Source organism: Cydia splendana, chromosome 5 (assembly GCF_910591565.1).
Source record: "Cydia splendana chromosome 5, ilCydSple1.2, whole genome shotgun sequence".
Lineage (NCBI taxonomy): Eukaryota > Metazoa > Arthropoda > Insecta > Lepidoptera > Tortricidae > Cydia > Cydia splendana.
The window spans coordinates 9,913,241-9,929,688 of NC_085964.1; the positions used below are offsets into that span (position 1 = coordinate 9,913,241).

At 37.4% G+C, this 16,448-nt stretch overlaps 3 protein-coding genes across 3 annotated transcripts; 2 read left to right on the plus strand and 1 right to left on the minus strand.

Annotated features, from left to right (window-relative positions):
- Nucleotides 1-2,801: 2,801 nt before the first annotated feature.
- On the plus strand, nt 2,802-8,674 carry LOC134790661 (pre-mRNA-splicing factor ATP-dependent RNA helicase DHX16). Its single transcript, XM_063761538.1, has 5 exons — nt 2,802-3,292; nt 3,685-3,821; nt 5,200-6,763; nt 6,894-7,296; nt 8,432-8,674. Exons 1-5 carry the CDS (start codon nt 2,964-2,966, stop codon nt 8,654-8,656), a joined length of 2,658 nt encoding a protein of 885 aa, XP_063617608.1. The 5' UTR covers nt 2,802-2,963; the 3' UTR covers nt 8,657-8,674.
- Nucleotides 8,675-9,615: 941 nt separating this feature from the next.
- On the plus strand, nt 9,616-12,527 carry LOC134790612 (V-type proton ATPase subunit d). The gene is made up of 4 exons (XM_063761468.1): nt 9,616-9,822; nt 10,510-11,018; nt 11,306-11,560; nt 11,787-12,527. Exons 1-4 carry the CDS (start codon nt 9,702-9,704, stop codon nt 11,946-11,948), a joined length of 1,047 nt encoding a protein of 348 aa, XP_063617538.1. The 5' UTR covers nt 9,616-9,701; the 3' UTR covers nt 11,949-12,527.
- Nucleotides 12,528-13,071: 544 nt separating this feature from the next.
- Nucleotides 13,072-14,384, minus strand: LOC134790613 (probable tRNA(His) guanylyltransferase). The gene is made up of 2 exons (XM_063761469.1): nt 13,746-14,384; nt 13,072-13,400 (listed from the first exon to the last, which is right to left on the minus strand). The coding sequence occupies exons 1-2, from the start codon at nt 14,334-14,336 to the stop codon at nt 13,083-13,085; spliced, it is 909 nt and encodes a 302-aa protein (XP_063617539.1). The 5' UTR covers nt 14,337-14,384; the 3' UTR covers nt 13,072-13,082.
- Nucleotides 14,385-16,448: the final 2,064 nt, after the last annotated feature.

The following is a 16,448-nucleotide window of genomic DNA, read 5'->3' on the forward strand; positions in this document are numbered from 1 at the left end:
ATAAACGTCAGTCCATACATATGGTTGACATGTGGTTGACCATTGGCCGCCTATTTTCGACAGAGGGGAACGCCTGTTAATGGCGGCTCCATTGTTAATTACTCCGAGTTTCGACCCATGTTCATTCACTGATATCTATGTGTTAAAATTGTTAAATATGAAACGGTGTCGTCATGCCATCTAGCCGAGCATAGGCTAAAGGTGTGTGCGCCATCTATCCGAGAATGACTTTTTCTTGATTTCCGAGGCACGTCTTTTCCTTAGACTTTACTCATCTTATACGAAGTTACATATGTCTTTGGCTGTAACAAACAGGCGTACCGGACAGCAACCGGGGTCCGTTTAGTATATTTATTTCTTGCTCTCACTTAGGCCCCATTCGCACGACAGCTTAAAAAGCGTTGCGTTAAAACCCGACTTTGGGCCTTTTTACCGTTTCCAATATTTGTGTTCATACGAACGCTTAAAAATCACTTGTGAGTCGTACTGTCACGTACGCATCTCAGCAAAGCCATACTTTATTTGCTATTACGACGTATTATTTGAATATAGCTTGAATATTTCAGGAATTTGTAAGCATAAGTTGTCATTTTTAAGGTGAAACTAATAATAATCTTGACGATTGACACCAAAAATTGACACTTGACAGCCAACTGACAGCAGCGCCGGCGCTTTTTTAACGCTTGTGAGAACAGATACACGGAGATCCGTATGCTCTATTCAATTTGACGCCAACGCTCAACGCCGAAAATCGAACAGTGCTCGATAAAAAAGCGCCGCGCTTAAAAACCGCCTTCGTGTGAATACATACATGGTTATCCATTTGCGTCATTCAAACGCTTTTTTAACGCGCGTTGAAAAAGCTGCCGTGCGAACGGGGCCTTATAGTTGCGTTCTTGAAGGCCGTAACACACTATCGCAACCCACCGCGACCTTGGTGCGTCGCACCCATAATTGAGAGCGAGAAACAGATATCTCTTTCCCGCTCTCACTTATGGGTGCGACGCACCAATGTCGCGATGCGGTGCGATAGTGTGTTACGGCCTTAACGGACTTATTACGTACCCATCAAATGTACCCATCCCTTCGAGCAACACGGAAGGGAGGCGGCATTCGCACTATTTCCCCTCTGCCGAGGTACAAGATTAGCGCGTCAATCTAAAAGCGTTAACAGACTATCGCACCGCACCGCGACCTTGGTGCGGTGCGGAGCATTTATCGATAGTGTGTAAGCTTCCATCGCACATAATTATTATTAATAGCGGTGCGGTGGGCATGCACGTCGCACCAACTGACAGGTAATAATAATACTGGTGCGCTCCGCACCAATTTCCCTAGTGTGTAAGCTGCATCGCACCGTTTGACAGCTGTCATCTTCAAATTATGACAGTGGAATAATAATACTGGTGCGCTCCGTACCGATTTCCCTAGTGTGTAAGCTCCATCGCACCGATTGACAGCTGTCATTTTCAAATTATGACAGTGGACGGCAATGTAGCCAGCCGATGAAATAACAAAAATGCGGAAGCAGTGCTTTAAAAAGACACACATTTTTTAAGATTTTCATGGAAAAAGGTGCATTATATTACCTCACGCCCTTCATCTACCTCTAAAAAAGCGGAACCACATTAATTGAAATTCAATCTTAAAGGATTCCATTGCAAAAATTCATTGAAAAACACGGAAACATGGGACATTTGGCAACACTGGCGCACGTGTGCGGCAGTCTGTAAGCTAGGATCGCACCGTTTTGACGGTTCGGTGCTATTGTGTGGAAGCCCACGCCAGTACGAGCTATTCCTAGAACCGCTCCAAGGTCGCGGTGCGGTGCGATAGTCTGTTAACGCTTTAATCTAGCGCGGGTAATAAACTAACTAGTTGCACTTGGATTTTTCACTAGACCGAGTCCAGACGCGCGCGTGAACACTGCTGCATAAAAATGCCTGTTTGCTCGGTTTTTTGTTATAAAAAGAGGTCGGGGACATCAAATTTACAAAAAGAAAGTGTTACATTTCACATGTAATATTATTTTTTACATATCATACGTTTAATTACATTCAAACACAATTATTATATTTTAGTCTCATGTAATTGTTGGATTTATCGATTTTGCTCGCTCAGTACAAATTGCGGATCGGTCGAGCGACAAATCCGACTTCTCATCTCTCAGAATACAATAACATACTTCAACGAAAATGTGTTAGTGTGCGTGTTGTGACACTTGTCACTCGTCCGTACACAAAAAGAGATCGAGGTTTGCAAGATTTGTCTTTGACGTGTGTCATTTTCTATGTATTTGTGTCGTCATTACAGATTGGATTTTGTATGTAAGTGTGTGAGAAGTGCGACTGTGTGCACCTTTCCCCCCGCGAAAAATGGCAGAAAGATTTGTACGGTGAGATATCGCTTGGGCCCCTCCCTTCCGATGTGTCGGAAGCCGGTGTTGCTCGAAGACCCATCCACTCGATCGAACATGAAACAAGCCTTGAATTGGATCAAAGCCTTGAATTGGATCGCGGTCTGGTACGTTTAGGTAGAAAAACTCCGCGAGCCCTTACAAAGCTCTGCTTTTTGCTAGTAATAAAAGTCGCGACCTCACGATGGTGCGGAGCTGTAGTCTGTTACGGCTTGTACGGCATGACACCCGACAGGCGGAATAGCGTAGCGAGCTGTCAATGTCATTGTCATCTCGTGTACGTCTTGTTCTTGTATGCCACTTGTATGCTTGTACATGTACTTTGTTTTGCTGAAAACAATAATATAATTAGATAAAAAGTACAAACATTTCCGATTTAAGTTAACGTGGATTATAAAAAAAATTGTAATCTAGTATTCATAATTGTACAACGTCATGAATTGTAAACTTACTATCATTACTAGTTTCATGAATGGTTGAAATCAAAACCCCAAATTAAAAAAGTTTAGTGCTTTCGATTTAACAAAAATATTACAAATTTATTAAAATGAGTACCAGCAAGCGCAGATATTCATCCTCTGGAAGCGACAGCGCTGAAGAAACTCGAAAAAAGGATCTCAAGGAACGAGATGAATTCGCAACACGACTGAAAAAACGTGATGAAGAAAGAGTTAAAAAGGTGGCCGAATCTTCTAGTAAAAGGTCATATGAAGAAGCTGCTAAGCGTCTGAAGTTGGAAGCCGAAGACCGAGACAAGTTGCTACCGAAACTGCGCGTTCAGTCTCGCCGCAAGTATTTAGAGAAAAGGAAGGATGATAAGGTTGTCGAGCTAGAGGCTGATATAGCGGATGATGAGTACCTCTTCGAAGAAAGCACGTACGTATATTTCTTTTAGTTCAAGTACACTCATCACATATTTGTCTGACTTGAAAATTTAACCTACTTCCTTTTTATGCTATCCAGATGAGGCAAAATTAAATGTTTACTGACTGTTTTATCTTAATGCGTACCCTATGTCTAATGAGGCAATAATACAATATGTCACTTGGATATTTTTTGGCGTTAGGGTTCCGTACTCAAAGGGTAAAACGGGACCCTATTACTAAGACTCTGCTGTCCGTCCGTCCGTCCGTCTGTCACCAGGCTGTATCTCACGAACCGTGATAGCTAGACAGTTGTCCGGTACACTCGCACTTGTCCGGTTTTTTTAAATTATCCTAATAATATAAGTTGGAATACATTTAAACTATTATTGTACTTGATTGCAGATTAACAGAAAGAGAAAAGAAGGAAAGGGAACACAAAAAGACAATTCTACAATTGGCTAAGGAACATGAGAAGGCTAGAGAACTGGAAAATGTCCAGAGATACCATATGCCTCGGGATCTGGGGAAAGGAGAAAAAGGTAGTTTCTGTCCAAATTTTTAACATTGGCCATATCTTTTCATTGGCACACTCAACAAATGCTCATTTAACACATTCACTGCCAACATTTTCGTAGCACTACAGTCAGAGTTGATCACTGCATTTTCCCACTTTGTAAAGTGACTATGAACAATGTGTTCTTGGCACTCAATGTGTCAAGCCTTTATAAGGAAAATATTTTCCATCTTACTTTGAACTTTATTTCAAAGTGATAGGAATCAATTTTGCATAATTCCTGACACCGCTATGCCTTAAAAAGGGTTAATTAGGTACTCTCTTTTCATTATCTATGTTCTATGCTTATGGCTGGGTATGTGACAATGTTTGAGCACCATGTGGGAATTAATTAAGTCTGTCATGTGGCTCCAGTTTCCAATGTTATGTGTCTGCCCATAGCAAACACATTATGCTCTTTCCTCCTCTTCCTTGGCAGGATCTGCACAGATAGATTATTTTAATGTTCAGCTCTATAAACTGAGTTCCAGTTAGGGAATGCAATAACCGGCCAAACTTCATAACCGGTTTCGGTTACGGTTATGCCCGAAAAATAACCGAATATCGGTTATAATCGGTTACGGTTATTTTCGACGAAAAATTATAAATATACAATGAAGTAATTAAAAAAATACAAAAATCTTTGTTTTAGTACCTACAGTACCTATATTAGAGAGATCTTTATTTGCATACCATAGTACAGATGTTATATACATGGACCCTAGAAAGGGTGTAGCAAAAATTGATGGTTCACAATTTCACAGTTTTGGTTATTATTACTACTGACTTATACTTAGGTTTCGATATTATAATACTTATACATTTTCTAAATTGCACTTTTAAGTTGTAACAGGAATGTGAGTAAAAGTCTTCGTTTTTTAATAAAACACACCAAATACAGTAAAAGTAAAATATGACCCTGGACGTGATACAATATTCAATAAAAATATTTCATAACTAAGGGAAGTAAATTTGGTATATTTTTGTTATTAAAGTCCACGAATGACAAAAATTATAGTCACAGGCGTTACAGCCAAAAATGGCAGGATTTTGTAGTCATTAGATGATAAAAACATACAATTTAAGTCATAATTAAATAACCGAAAATAACCGTAACCGGTTATTCGAGTTTCCAATATTCGGTTATGAAATTTTTAATTATGAAAATTACGGTTATAACCGATTTGCACTCCCTAGTTCCAGTGTAGAGCACATACAACTCAAGCAAGCCTAAACATGATTATTGTTGCATTCATTTAAAGCTTTATCTTCTGACTAGTTAAATTAGTAATACTTTTTAAATCTCACTACTCCTTCACACACATTGTTCTAAAGTGTTTGTCTAAAAACAATATTGTTTTCAGGAGAATATGTTGAAGTAGATGAGAATGAGAAGCTGCCTCACTCAGAGCAGCGCAAGTGGGAACAGGAACAGATCAAGTCAGCATTCTTCAAGTTTGGTGCCAAAGATGCCAAAGCTCAAAATGAATATGACCTCTTACTTGACGAGCAGATTGACTTCATACAGGCCCTGCAGCTCGAAGGCACTAAAGAAAAAAAAGAAGAGAAGGAAAAATCTGAATACCAGAAAATGCGGATGACAATAGAGGAGACTAAAATATCACTACCGGTTTACCCATTCAAAAAGTCATTGATAGAAGCCATAAGAAATTATCAAATCTTGATTGTGGAAGGAGAAACAGGCTCAGGAAAAACCACACAGATTCCACAATATCTTTATGAAGCTGGATTTACAGATGATGGAAAAAAAATTGGATGTACTCAACCAAGAAGAGTGGCAGCCATGTCTGTAGCAGCAAGAGTTGCACAGGAAATGAATGTTAAACTAGGAAATGAGGTTGGATACAGTATCCGATTTGAAGACTGCACATCAGATAGAACTGTAATTAAATACATGACAGATGGAACACTTCACAGAGAATTCTTATCGGAACCAGATCTGGCCTCATACAGTGTTATGATTATTGATGAAGCCCATGAGCGTACATTGCACACAGATATATTGTTCGGACTTGTCAAAGATATTACTAGATTCAGACCTGATTTAAAGTTACTTATATCAAGTGCAACATTAGATGCAGAAAAATTTTCAAAGTTTTTTGATGAAGCACCTATTTTCAGAATACCAGGAAGAAGATTTCCTGTCGATATATACTATACAAAGGCTCCTGAGGCTGATTACATTGATGCTTGTGTAGTGTCCGTTTTGCAAATTCATGCCACTCAACCGCTTGGTGATGTTCTGGTGTTTCTTACTGGACAAGAGGAAATTGAAACCTGTGTGGAAATGTTACAAGAGAGAACTAAACGACTAGGCAAAAAAATTAGAGAACTGCTAATTTTACCAGTCTATGCTAATTTACCAAGTGATATGCAAGCTAAGATATTTGAACAGACACCTGAAGGTGCTCGCAAAGTGGTTTTGGCTACTAACATTGCTGAGACATCACTTACAATTGATAACATTATTTATGTTATAGACCCAGGGTTTGCTAAGCAAAACAACTTCAACTCGAAGACTGGTATGGAGAGTTTGATAGTGGTGCCAATTTCTAAGGCATCTGCTAACCAGAGAGCTGGTAGAGCAGGAAGAGTTGCTCCTGGCAAATGTTTCAGACTCTACACAGCTTGGGCCTACAAATATGAGCTTGAAGATAATACAGTACCTGAAATTCAGAGGATAAACTTAGGCAATGCTGTCCTAACATTGAAAGCCCTTGGAATCAATGATCTAATCCACTTTGATTTTCTAGATCCTCCACCACATGAGACACTGGTATTGGCATTGGAGCAACTTTATGCTCTTGGAGCACTTAACCATCATGGGGAATTGACTAAAGCTGGAAGGAGAATGGCAGAATTTCCTACTGATCCCATGCTTGCGAAAATGTTGCTAGCAAGTGAAAAGTAAGTAAATTCATATTTGATATAGTAAAATGAAAAGGAAATTATTATTAGAAATATAGGCGGCTGAATGGATATACAATTACAACATACAATGAATTAAAAACATATACTAATTTGTTTTTGTTTTCAGATACAAATGTTCAGAAGAGTTGGTTACAATAGCTGCCATGTTGTCAGTCAACAGTTCTGTGTTCTATAGGCCTAAAGACAAGATAATTCATGCAGACACAGCCAGAAAGAACTTCTTCCATCCCTCCGGTGATCACCTAACACTGATGAACGTATACAACCAGTGGGTTGAGTCAGACTACTCAGTGCAGTGGTGTTATGAGAATTTCATTCAATACCGGTCCATGAAGAGGGCCCGCGATGTGAGGGAGCAGTTAGCAGGACTAATGGAGCGAGTTGAGATTGAAATGGTCTCCAGCATTTCGGAAGACTCCAATATTCGAAAAGCAATAACTGCTGGCTATTTTTACCATATAGCAAAGTTTTCTAAAGGTGGACATTATAAAACAGTGAAACACAATCAAGTAAGTAATTTCTTTTATAATTTTATACTAAAATTAAATTATTTTCTATGAGTATGTAACACAGTTTGGGCATAAAATATATTTTTGAACCCAAACTCTTCCATTAGGAACTTAAAAGAATTTTAAATGAGTAAATCTTATGACCAGTCGAATGAACAATGCAATGAGTACAATATTTTAATTTGTATTGGGCTGAATTTAAGGTCCTAATGATTACAATCTATAAGGTGCTAACAAATTAGTCACGGATATTTTTACAGCTGGTAGTACTCGGTTCTCGGAGTACATTTAAGTATGAAACATCATTGGTTTTGTTATGTTTTTTTGGAGAAAACTAGGAAACAAATTTGCTACGTTAAAACACCCTGTTAAGAGCCAACGGGAGTGGTCATTTCTCCATACAAACGTACTCCTCGTTTTCCTCCGTGGTTTTTGAAGCTAGAGCAATGATTTTTTCAACACAGATTAATATTGTCAATATCTGTGTCGGACCGTTTTGCTTTTTTTGATATTTTTGTTTTTTAAGGCGCTAGAGCCCTTCAAAAATGGCCTAATTGACTATGCCGCAATGAGAGGCGTGGCATTCAAAACTGATATCAATTAGCCAAAAAAGCAAAACGGTCCAACACATTTAGATTTCCAAATTTGGTTACGATTGGTTAAGTTTTGGAGGAGGAAACAGAGGAGTACGAAACCTCGATTTTTGAGATTTTTACGCAGGATTTTTCGCCTTGTCCTTATCACACTACTTTTAGGTGCCGCTTCTGTTAGCGAGACGGGTATATTTACCTAAAATATTTAAAACTCAGCTCCTGTTTCATCTTAATAAGATAATTAAATGAGACCTCTTTAGACATTCTAGAACCTCTTTAAACTTGACGTGACGTGACATGACAGACAGTGTTAAACATCTTGACAGGTACATAATAGGGTGATTATTTTTAAAAATTAATTATAATATTTTTTTGTTCGGTAAATGAAAACAAAAAAATGATAAATAAAGGTTCCTTAATTTCAGTTAAAAGTTAATTGTTTTAATGTAATGTATTATCTCTTAAAATATCCGTGACTAAATAGTTAGCACCTTATATACATAAAATATATCAACACTAAAAATTTCCTTTAATTTTTTCAGACAGTTATGATTCATCCCAACAGTGCATTATTTGAAGAGCTGCCCCGCTGGGTCATCTATCATGAGCTTGTTTTTACATCTAAAGAGTTCATGAGGCAAGTTACAGAAATAGAAAGCAAGTGGTTATTGGAGGTTGCACCCCACTATTACAAAACAAAAGAATTAGAAGACTCTACTAACAAAAAAATGCCTAAAACTGTTGGAAAATCTGCTAATAGCCAATAAATTATAATCTAGATCACATTGTTTAAAAATCTGATACCCGTCCTTTCCTTTCCCAGTCTCCATATCTGGTTGGTTCTGGGCCTTTTGGTCCTCCAACCTCCCCTGTGTGTGGATTGGTATTGTCTGGCCAAGCTGGAAGTGGATCTTCTTTTTCATTAGCAGCAAATTCGGGTTGCTCACCAAGATCATTTATTGGAGTAGTTTCTCTCAATTTTTTCCTGAATTCAGCTAGCCGTTTAGATTCTGTCTTATTGGGTTCTTCAGCTTGACTACTAGCTTCAGTGCTAGTAGTATGAGAATGGCTTTTGAAAATTAAAATACCACAGCCTGCAAAGGAACATGCCGTAAATAACATGAAAAAAATATAAGACGGGAAACTAATTAGTAATCAGCGATTTACCTCTCGGTGATATTATATTAAAAATACTGGTAGTGCTACGCAACATATTGAGTGTATATAAATAGAAATATATTGATTTCAGCACTATATTTTCACAAGTCTCTCAATATTTTTGAAACACGAAAATCACGAAATATGTCAAAATCAAACAAAACGTCAACTATGTCAATTTTAGAAAAAGTTAACTACGGCTGGTACACACTGGTAGTGAGGCGAATAACAAACAAACGCTAGTAGGTAGTCGACCTTCGTGTGGTCAAAATATCTCTTTTTCGCTCTAACTTATAGCTGCGTCCTTAACGCACGTACGGCGACCACCTTACACTCCAAGGTCGAGGTGGGGTAATCAGTTATAGCTTTAAAAGAAATGTATGTTCACTATTCACCTGGTGGTAATACATACGAGTGTATTAAATACGAGAAAATCGAAAATGATTTATACTTTATATTAATATTCACGGATTTTATAAACGAATAAACTAATTTTCATCGATTTTATTAACAAGTTTTGAACGTACGAGCGTCTTTTGTCTATGGCCATATCATATGATCAATGATCGACTGACTGTTTCATTCTTCTATCTCTGGGTAGGAGGATTTGCGAACAGCAGGAAAAGCCAAAACTCTTAAATTAATCCCATCAAAATGAAGGGAGCCCTCTTCAACATCGATTCTGGATATTTGGAGGGATTGTGCCGTGGTTTCAAGTGTGGAATCCTCAAGCAAGCGGACTACTTGAACTTGGTGCAATGCGAAACATTGGAAGGTAACTTTGTTCACACTTTTACTGTAAGATCTTTACGATTTCAACAGATTCTCATTCTACTAATGGTCTTGAATTAGTTATTTTGCCATTAGGATAATCAAATCATGTACTGTACAAGTTTTGACGGAGCTGACACACCTTGTCGTACTTAATTGTTTGTAAACTTGTCAACCATCAATGGGACCTTCCAGCTGATGATCACATCCCAATCATTCAATTTGCTTGCACTTGCAGAGGGCTGTTAATAATCTCCAATCTTTAAACAACAACAGATTTGCTACACATTCTTTTTAGGGTTAATCAACCTTTATAGGTAGTTCATGCATTAAAGGAATAAATTTAAAGTATCTCCTAAGGGGAGTTCGGTAATTCCTGCTGAATAATCGATACTTTATTCATATTACCCTGATTTTATATCCAAATGTTCAAGGTTCTCTACTGTGGTCATGTGGTCTGTGTCATAATCGAATTATAGTTGATTTTTTTGGATAATTTGCAAGATAATCCTCAATTGTGCTGTTTGTATGCTTAAGCTTAATAACAACATAAGTTTTATGAAAAATTTGATATGTCAACTTTACAAATATAATGTGACTACTTGATCTGCGTGAAATATCTCATTTTGACAAAATATGATCATAAATGTAAAAATAATATAATTATAAATCTTATTTCTTATTATTTTAGATTTGAAGCTCCACCTGCAAGGGACAGACTATGGAACTTTCCTGTCGAATGAGCCCAGCCCGCTGGCAGTATCCACCATTGATGACAAGCTGCGTGAAAAACTCGTCATCGAGTTCACACATCTGAGGAATCACTCTGTGGAACCACTATCCACCTTCCTAGATTTCATTACGTACAGCTACATGATTGATAACATCATCCTTTTGATCACTGGCACCCTGCACCAGCGCCCAATCTCTGAGCTGATCCCCAAATGCCACCCTCTGGGCTCCTTTGAGCAGATGGAAGCCATTCATGTGGCTGCTACTCCAGCTGAGCTGTACAATGCTGTCCTGGTGGACACACCTCTGGCTCCCTTCTTCGTTGATTGCATTAGTGAACAAGATTTGGATGAGATGAACATTGAGATCATCCGTAACACTCTGTACAAGGCGTACTTGGAAGCCTTCTTTGATTTCTGCAAACAGATTGGTGGAACTACTGCCGATGTCATGTGTGAGATTTTGGAGGTAAGGTTTTTCATCATCCTAATGAATATTAAAACTTTGCTAGTGGGTCTAATTAAATCTCACATTAGTCTAAGTCTGTTAGTAATTGCCATTTGATTTATTAGTCTCATCCACATGATAATACCTATTGTTATAAGAACAAATTCTTTTAAAGGAAACTAAGAAATCATAATTTATTTATTAATGGCGAAAATTATTGAATGACTGTTAAAATCTTACATGAGAATAAGATTTGATATTATTTTCGTTTTTTGATCCAATCGTAATGTGACTTAATTAAATCGTAGTTCGAGGCCGACCGCCGCGCTATCATCATCACCATCAACTCTTTCGGCACGGAGCTGTCCAAGGATGACCGCGCCAAGCTGTATCCGCGCTGCGGCAAGCTCAACCCCGACGGGCTGGCGGCGCTGGCGCGCGCCGATGACTACGAGCAAGTGAAGGCCGTAGCTGAGTACTACGCAGAGTACCAGGCGCTGTTTGAGGGTGCCGGTAACAATGTTGGCGACAAGACTCTTGAAGACAAGTTCTTTGAACATGAGGTATATGGAATTTTCTTAGAATTCGCGCTAGTAACATGTAAAATAGAAAGTTGAATTGTGACTTGGATAAAAAGTTGCAACTCCATGACTCAGAACATATCTATTAACTAAACAAACTGTAAACATAAGTGTATTCTATAATATGAAAATAAAAACACGTGGCAAAAAAAGGAAATGAAAAAAATCTTAAAACTATGAATATTAACATAATTTGTCCCATTTACAGGTGAGCCTAAACGTCCACGCCTTCCTGCAACAGTTCCACTTTGGCGTGTTCTACTCGTACCTTAAGCTAAAGGAGCAGGAGTGCCGCAACATCGTTTGGATCAGCGAGTGCGTCGCGCAGAAACACAGAGCAAAAATTGATAACTACATTCCCATTTTCTAAAAGTTTTATGTATGTTTGCTTTTCAAGTTACATCCAGACTTGCATACATCATGTAAATATGAATATTGTTTTCCACTAAAGCGAGGTCAGACATTTACTCCATGATACAGGAAATGATAACATAAAAGTTTACCATTGTTATTTTCAAGTAAGACAATTATAAAAGGCTAATATTTTAATTATTTCTTGTATGTTAAATACATATTTATTTCGCAGATTTTATAGTATTATCAATGAAACTGTATTATGCACTCAAAACTCAAATATGTTAAAAAACACTGTAATGAAAGGCAACCTATATTTGTAATTTTAAAGTTTTGAGGAAATTATAACCTATTTATTTATAATATTGAAATCCTTGTAAGTTATAAAATTAATTCTATCAATGAAGAAGCATTTAGCAGAACATTGGCTCCATCACAAGCCAAGCAGATTCTGAAATGGCAGCACAGCCTATCAGTCATCTTATCTATTAGATGATTCCTAAAATGTTCTCTACTGGAGAGTAGAGAGTTGCCTAACATTAAAAGTATGAATATTAATTGTATTAGATCGATTATTAAACTGTATAACTGTTAACAGTGTTTTTATTTAATTCTTACGTTACTAAGGGTGGTATTCCACCTGTCCAATGTCAGTGCGTCACACTCTCTCATTAAGCAAAATGTGAGACGCAATACACATTGGACAAAGAAATTGGATAGGTAGAATACCACCCTAATGGTCATCAAATTAAGTCACAGCATTCATCCTTCTCTCACATTATTTATTGCTTGTTAGAGATGAAACCCTGTTTGACATAAAAGCGATGATTGTGTCTACTATGTTACGAAAATTATAGTAGGTACTTACATGAAAACATAAAACTGGAATAAAGGATTTTTAAGTTTCTATATGTTTTTGTGAATGTGAATTTGATCAAAATTCATAGATATATTTATTACAGTTCTCAAACCAAACTATGTACGTAAAATTTTTTTTGCTATGCAGAAATGCGTTTCTTTTGTATGGTTTAAAAACAACAGAAATTCAATCACATTTCCTACATTTTTAACTACTAATCTTTCTTATATGGTGAGCCCTAGGAGAATAAGGAAAGAATTTTTGTAAAACATTAATAAAATAATTATAATGTTATAGTTCTTTATTAAATATATTTATTTGTTCACTAATTATGTCTGTTGCAGGCCCACCGTGTACTAAAGATTCTTTTGGCCTCTCTAATAATAAACTGGCATGTGCTTTCCAGAAGTTGTCTTTAAGCATGTCATCATGGACATCAACAATCACCAACTTTTGTACACTCGCATCATTGTTCATTATCACAGTTTTCCTTAGCAATATAGTGCCTCTCTTGGATATTTCTGGTTCATTATTATAGTTTATATTGAATTCTTTAAACAGTATTTCATTTTTATCCGCTGACACTGTGCCACACAAACGCTTCTCAGCCTGAAACAATAAAGGATTAACATATAAAATATACTCCCTAATCATTCAACTGCCAGTCAGCCATAGCTGACAAAGGTTGCAGTATAAAATTGCATGTAATTTAAAATGGTGTGGTGGTCAGGGTTACGCCTGTGCACACCGGCTGCGTATGCGTGACGTGCACGTGCGCGTGCAGCTTTGTAGTATACAGATCTTTATGAGAGACGACACACCGCTTGCGTGACATCTGCGTGTGCGGCTCCAACGTTTTAGCGCACGTGCACGTCACGCACACGCAAGCCGCTGTGCACAGGCCTTAAATATTGAAGAAGTGCTGTTATTCCATTTATTTATTAGCACACTTACCTCACTTGGAGTCAAATTTCCTTTTAAAACTAAATTCCAGAATGTTGTGTTGTACAGGTTGTTAATGTGCACATCTGCTTGCCTCCACTTCATATAGTCTATTAAATTTTGATCAGATGGATATAACACCACACGGCCGTCAAAAGTCGGCGGGTATTGCAACTTTTCGTCTCCAAAAAACTTGTTCCAGTAATAAACATATGACGAAGAAAACTTGCTGTTAACCACAGTTAAAAGTTTAGCCGCACGTCGCTTGTAAAGATTTGCTTGTTTTTTAAAAACAAACGAGTATTCGTCACTTTGGCCAAAGGCCATCAAGATCTCGTTAAAGTCTTTCATGACTCGAAATGCCACATAATTCATGAGCTTGAGTGCTCTAAGATCATTAGGTTTTTCAAACTTATGATCATCTGAAAACTTGTGAAAACACTTGCCGTCAAGCCTCACGACAATCCAGGAATTTGGTAGTAACGTGTCATCTAGTTCGAACTTTTTAACATATTCAAATGAACTTTTAGCCATTGTTTGAATAATAAAATTACGCCTGGGTTTAAGTAATGACTTTGTGAACCTTTCTAATATACAAAGCATTTCACGATGTGCCTACACATAGGTCCTTTCAACAGATTTGCATTTTTGCTCCACACGTCTCCACACAGCCACACATGACAGTGACAGTGAAAGTTGGACACGGCCATAGATTATATTCTCTTTGCATAGACCTATACAATAGGTTTCATATTTCAGAGGGGCTACCGCGAAAACCGAAATTCGCAAATTGCGGGGATCTTTCTCTTTTACTCCAATGAAGGCGTAATAAGAGTGACAGAGAAAAATGCCCGCAATTTGCGAACTTCGATTTTTGCGGTTATAGCCCAGTCTTGTACCGTTCGGAATTTACCTTTATAAACCATTTCATATTGAAAATATGAAACTTGGTGCGTTACTTATTGTTTTAATAAGTGAATAAATAATATAGATGTTCAAGCAAATCTTGTCAGTAGAAAAAGGTGCGAAATTCAAATTTTCTATGAGACGATATCCCTTCGCGCCACTATTTTCAAATTTGCCGCCTTTTTCTACTGGCAGGATCTGCTTGACCAAGTATATTATTTAATTCCTAACATTTTTTTCTATTAAAGCTTTTTTAACGCGTACGTCGTTAAAGCCCCTAGTATGCCCCTAGTGCGCATTGAAAATTAAGTAGGAGGAAGCTAAGCACATAGAACAGCGGTTCTTAACCTGGGGGTGATTACCCCCGTGGGGGTAAAACTGGTATTTTACGGGGGTAATAAGCTAATGAAAGATAACAACGATTAGACCTAAAATAAAGAACATAGATCGCCCGTACTAACTGTCTAGCGCGCAAATTGTGTTTAAAAAGTGTAATTGTAAACGTATGATTTCGAACGCCGCCGACAAGTGCGCGGCGAGAGCGAGAGGTCGACACCCCGCCGCCTGCGCGCTGTCGGTCTCACTCTGTTGTCAACGGACGCCTCACTCAGTTTAAATTTGACAGTTTGATTGACCAGCAGCGTTTCTTTTGTTTTACTTGTATCGTACAACACGTGGCAAAAAAAGGAAATGAAAAAAATCTTAAAACTATGAATATTAACATAATTTGTCCCATTTACAGGTGAGCCTAAACGTCCACGCCTTCCTGCAACAGTTCCACTTTGGCGTGTTCTACTCGTACCTTAAGCTAAAGGAGCAGGAGTGCCGCAACATCGTTTGGATCAGCGAGTGCGTCGCGCAGAAACACAGAGCAAAAATTGATAACTACATTCCCATTTTCTAAAAGTTTTATGTATGTTTGCTTTTCAAGTTACATCCAGACTTGCATACATCATGTAAATATGAATATTGTTTTCCACTAAAGCGAGGTCAGACATTTACTCCATGATACAGGAAATGATAACATAAAAGTTTACCATTGTTATTTTCAAGTAAGACAATTATAAAAGGCTAATATTTTAATTATTTCTTGTATGTTAAATACATATTTATTTCGCAGATTTTATAGTATTATCAATGAAACTGTATTATGCACTCAAAACTCAAATATGTTAAAAAACACTGTAATGAAAGGCAACCTATATTTGTAATTTTAAAGTTTTGAGGAAATTATAACCTATTTATTTATAATATTGAAATCCTTGTAAGTTATAAAATTAATTCTATCAATGAAGAAGCATTTAGCAGAACATTGGCTCCATCACAAGCCAAGCAGATTCTGAAATGGCAGCACAGCCTATCAGTCATCTTATCTATTAGATGATTCCTAAAATGTTCTCTACTGGAGAGTAGAGAGTTGCCTAACATTAAAAGTATGAATATTAATTGTATTAGATCGATTATTAAACTGTATAACTGTTAACAGTGTTTTTATTTAATTCTTACGTTACTAAGGGTGGTATTCCACCTGTCCAATGTCAGTGCGTCACACTCTCTCATTAAGCAAAATGTGAGACGCAATACACATTGGACAAAGAAATTGGATAGGTAGAATACCACCCTAATGGTCATCAAATTAAGTCACAGCATTCATCCTTCTCTCACATTATTTATTGCTTGTTAGAGATGAAACCCTGTTTGACATAAAAGCGATGATTGTGTCTACTATGTTACGAAAATTATAGTAGGTACTTACATGAAAACATAAAACTGGAATAAAGGATTTTTAAGTTTCTATATGTTTTTGTG

Bases quoted from the DNA above. Each gene is read 5' to 3' on its own strand.
- LOC134790661 (XM_063761538.1), top strand. From the start codon at position 2,964: ATGAGTACCAGCAAGCGCAGATATTCATCCTCTGGAAGCGACAGCGCT. The intron at 6,764-6,893 runs GTAAGTAAATTC...TTTTGTTTTCAG, and splicing joins ATGTTGCTAGCAAGTGAAAA to ATACAAATGTTCAGAAGAGT. The intron at 7,297-8,431 runs GTAAGTAATTTC...TAATTTTTTCAG, and splicing joins AAACAGTGAAACACAATCAA to ACAGTTATGATTCATCCCAA.
- LOC134790613 (XM_063761469.1), bottom strand. From the start codon at position 14,336: ATGCTTTGTATATTAGAAAGGTTCACAAAGTCATTACTTAAACCCAGG. The intron at 13,401-13,745 runs GTAAGTGTGCTA...TTATTGTTTCAG, and splicing joins GAAATTTGACTCCAAGTGAG to GCTGAGAAGCGTTTGTGTGG.
- LOC134790612 (XM_063761468.1), top strand. From the start codon at position 9,702: ATGAAGGGAGCCCTCTTCAACATCGATTCTGGATATTTGGAGGGATTG. The intron at 9,823-10,509 runs GTAACTTTGTTC...TTATTATTTTAG, and splicing joins GCAATGCGAAACATTGGAAG to ATTTGAAGCTCCACCTGCAA. The intron at 11,019-11,305 runs GTAAGGTTTTTC...ATTAAATCGTAG, and splicing joins TCATGTGTGAGATTTTGGAG to TTCGAGGCCGACCGCCGCGC.